The sequence below is a fragment of the Manacus vitellinus genome, unplaced genomic scaffold (genome assembly GCF_001715985.3).
Source record: "Manacus vitellinus isolate BGI_N305 unplaced genomic scaffold, ASM171598v3 scaffold_41_pilon, whole genome shotgun sequence".
Taxonomy (NCBI): domain Eukaryota; kingdom Metazoa; phylum Chordata; class Aves; order Passeriformes; family Pipridae; genus Manacus; species Manacus vitellinus.
This window is the reverse complement of record NW_021940545.1, coordinates 1,889,733-1,893,722: the sequence shown is the minus strand read 5'-3', so window position 1 is coordinate 1,893,722 and position 3,990 is coordinate 1,889,733. Positions and strand designations below refer to the sequence as shown.

The following is a 3,990-nucleotide window of genomic DNA, read 5'->3' as shown; positions in this document are numbered from 1 at the left end:
CCTGAGCACACTGCTGGCTCATGTTTACCCTTCATTCCATAAAAAAACTGATGGAAAGTCGGCCTCTGATGCCAGAATTGGACACTCCTTGAGTAGGGAAACCCTCAATCCAGGTAAAGCCCCTCACCTTTGTTAAACCAGCGGTACTCAAAGCAGTAGAGTGAGTAGAGCAGCGACATGTGGAGGAGGCTGATCAGCTGCCCGACGAGGTCGATGGGGAACAGGCTCACGATCATTCCCTGGGATGGAAAAGGAGCAGGGGACTGAGGGACGCTCAGGATTTGGGGGGAACCACCACAGGGGGCCACTCGGGGTGGAGCACAGTGGTTCCTTGGTGCCTCCTCCCACCTGGATGAGGAAAAGCGCCTGCAGCAGGAGGTTGAACAGCATGTCTGCGATGATCTTGCTGACGCTGGGGAAGGGGTGAGGCTTCCTGCCCGACACCTCGAACGCCAGGTCCGCGATGTCCTGCCAGACAGGGGGACTTGAGGAAAGGGAGCTCAAGAGGAACTTCAGGGAAATTAAACCTGGGGTGACGTTACTGAGCTGCTTTTGCCCGCCCAAGAGTGCATTTTGGGGAGGGGGGGTTTCATCTCGTGCTCCCACACCACCCAGCGAGGAAACTCCCCCCGTTTGCTCAAGGCAGGGCCCAGGTTCCTGTCACATACCTGGAACCAGATGGCATTGACAACCTTACTGAGCACAAAGAGGGGCAGGACCCAGAGAGCGCTGAAAATGGAGGTGAGGATGAACTCCAGCCAGGACCAGACATCGCCGTGTAAGGACGGGTCACCTTTGGGAGAGAGACAGGGACACAATGAGGAACTGGCGTAGGAGCCTCCAAAAGCTCCCTGGCACAGCCTCCAGGGAATTTCTCCTGACTGCAGTGCTTTAAATGTCTCTAAAAGCACATTTTCACCCACTTGCTTTTTTATTTAATTGCAAAAATACACCGACAAATGTGTTTTGAGTGGTAAAACCCCCGGGCTGGATCCCCAACACACAGAGGCTGTCAAGCGGGGTGATCCATGGCTGGATTGTTCTACTGAACAATTAATGATGGGATGGGCTGGTACAGGGAGGAGGAGGAACAGCTCAATGGGTGTTGGGACCCCCAAAACTCATCCATGGGCTGCTCAGCACCCCAGAACACCCAGAGGGGAAAGGCACCCACCAATGATCTGCGCCGTGACCGACTGAAGGACGGGGATGAACACTCGGTAGAACAAGAAGAGACTCAGCTGCAGGGAAAAACAAACAACAAGGGTTCTCAGTGAGGCTCTGCACGGTCATTTCTGCGCTCCTGTGGCCATGGATCCGAAGGCAGATGTGCCTCTCCTCCCCCAGTGATCCATAAACACAGAGGAACGAGGATCTCTGCTTAAATACAGCCACAATCTACAGCTGAGCACTCGAACACTTCCATGCCCATCCCTTGTACTCTGCCCCAGTGCAATGGGAGAATGAAGCCAGTGATTTATGAGGCTGCAAAGTGTCGTCTCCATTAGGATCAGCCTTATGACACAGCCATGAGAAGGTCAGAGCCAAGGAAATGTCTTTAGGACATCAATATCCACTTGGTAAAGCAGTATCTCAGGCTGCAGCAGAGCAGGAGTTGAATATTTTGGTGGAGAGTTGGAAAAGCAGCTCATGGGTTCATTACTGGGTCTCCTGAGCAAGCCTATGGCCCTATATCCCAGAGTGAATCCCTTAAAATACAGCATTGGGATGGGAACATCCAGCAATTCCTGCTGCTACACCAACAGCTCTCAGCATGAGGGCTGGAGCAGGACATGGGTTTTCACAGGGTTTTAAAATAAAACACATGAACAATAAGAAGTCTCCACGTACCCAGAAGACACCTCCGTTCCAGGCACAACACTGAAATATCCGGCTCACTATCCGGGGTTCACTGCAGGAGAGAGACCTGTTAATGTCCCAGCACCTGGACAAAGCCTCTGCCCCACACTTGGGACACCTTGGAAATGTCCCCAGGAACCAGCTCCACGACAGTGGTGCAACTGATTTTATCCAAACAGGGGAATCCCAGAAGGAATCCCCACGCAGACTCACGCCAGCTCTCTACAAGATTTACATCAGAGAGACTCTTTCAGCCTTTATTAATTCCCACAACCTGCACTGAAACGGAAGAAAAGCAAAGCTTTCTTCCAGATTTTTAAGCATTTATTGGAGATCTCAGGCATCATTCTCCTTAAACTCTTGCCATAATAAAATTAGGGAGTTTTGGGTGTTTTTTGGTCTCAGCAGAGACTGTTTCAGCTCAGGGTGGTTTTGGTGTCGCTATCTGGACACACAAGAGCAGCTCTGTGAGACTCTGCAGCACTTTCCCAGTCAGCTCCTGCTACCAAAGGGACTTTGTTACAATGAAAACCAGCAAAATTTAGCTGTTTAGTGCCCCTAAAATTTATATTATTCCTCAGGGGCAGCCCATGTGGGAAGCCCTAGGGAGGACTGGGATCCAGGGAGACTTTTCTTTCCCCTTTCAGCCAGCCTACCACCCAGCTGGGCAGAAAAACTGGGAAGTGTCTCAGACGTTCCCAAAACCACTGTGTGAGGTGCCAGCCCAGTGTAATCAGGGCAGCACAGACACATCCCAGCGCAGTTTGGGAGTCAGACATGGGAACAGATGCTCTTTGCTCCCACGTGGAGATAATTCTGGCATTTCCAGAGCCACTGAGATTCTGCAGCTCCACACGCCGCAGGCCTGGGGAAAAGAGATGGATCTGAGCTGCTGCTTCTTCCCTGATCCCATGACTACCAGAAAAAACAATGGATCTGAGGCAGGACAAGGATTCAGGAGGAAAAGAAACCCATAAATCCATGTTCTTTCAGCGTGCACAGCTCCACACCTTCCACTGGCAATTCAAGCTAATTATGAAACATAAAAGGTCCGACTTCTTATCTCACAGCTCCAGCTCCAGTTCCATTATGCAGTGGAAAAAGGAAGTTTCATGCCACCTTTTTCCCATTTATTGGCTCTGGCTACCAGAGGAGAAGGGAATGACCCCATGTCTGACTTGCTGGGCCCTGTACTCACTTCTCTTGCTTCTTCTCTTCCATGTGAAACCTCCGCTGGGCCAGCGCGCTGTTGGCTCTCCTGCGCCTCTGCTCTTCCCTTTTCTGCTGGATCCGGGCGTCCAGCTTGGAGATGGTGCAGATGCCCCAGATGGAGTCCTTAATTCCCTGCAGCACAAGGAGAGAGGAGGAATGGGGTGTGCCATCAGAGCCCTCCTGGTTCCATGGCTGGCCCAGCTCCCTGGCTAAGCAGCACCCGGCTCAGCCGGAGCCAAGGCCTGGAGCAGCAACACCACCTCCTTCCATGGCCTGGTGACCTAAATCACTGCTCATTCCAGCATCTCCAGCAGCAGCAGTAATTTTTCTGTAAAGGTGTGACTTCTCTTCCAATCTGCACTATTTATAACCCTGGCAGAAGCCAGAGAGTCGGATCTCTCCCAGCCCTGTCTGGCAGGAGGACCCTCATCCCCTGCCAGCACTTTGAGGCCAATAAAGTGGAATTACACAAATATTTGGGATGTGCAAAGTCTGACTGCACGTATGGGTTTGATGCTCATTCCTTCACAAATAAAAGCATCTCTCCTCGCCCCAGAAACATCCTCCCACCACCACATCACTGCAAACCTGTTACTAGGAGTGTGCCCAGAAGTTTTGCTTTACTCCACGTTGGGAAGATGGTGTGGGAGCACCAGGCAAGGACACAGCTCTTCCCACCACAGGTGTCTGATCAAACCCAGCGAGTTTCCCAACACAAGTTACTTCTGGACACGAGCTGGTGCTCAGTGTCACAGCACAGTTTTTAAGGCTGTATTTACCCCTGGATGATGGAAGGCAGGGTGGGAGCAGCGAGTTCACACAGACCTTATTGCTGGTACAGAGCTGCCATGGTCATGGTTATAATATACTATTAATATATAATATCATATATATTATATTATATATTATTAATATATA

The 3,990-nt window shown here is 51.1% G+C and overlaps 1 protein-coding gene across 1 annotated transcript in view; it reads right to left on the bottom strand.

Annotated features, from left to right (window-relative positions):
• FOXRED1 (FAD dependent oxidoreductase domain containing 1) overlaps positions 1-3,990 on the bottom strand; it is a gene marked incomplete at its 5' end in the record, with an annotated part of 13,243 nt that overhangs the window by 1,365 nt on the left and 7,888 nt on the right. The window contains 6 exons of the mRNA XM_029962046.1: positions 128-239; positions 349-468; positions 669-793; positions 1,175-1,241; positions 1,852-1,912; positions 3,059-3,277. Of these exons, the coding sequence (XP_029817906.1) occupies positions 128-239; positions 349-468; positions 669-793; positions 1,175-1,241; positions 1,852-1,912; positions 3,059-3,277 (704 nt within the window). The remainder of the gene's footprint in view (positions 1-127; positions 240-348; positions 469-668; positions 794-1,174; positions 1,242-1,851; positions 1,913-3,058; positions 3,278-3,990) is intronic.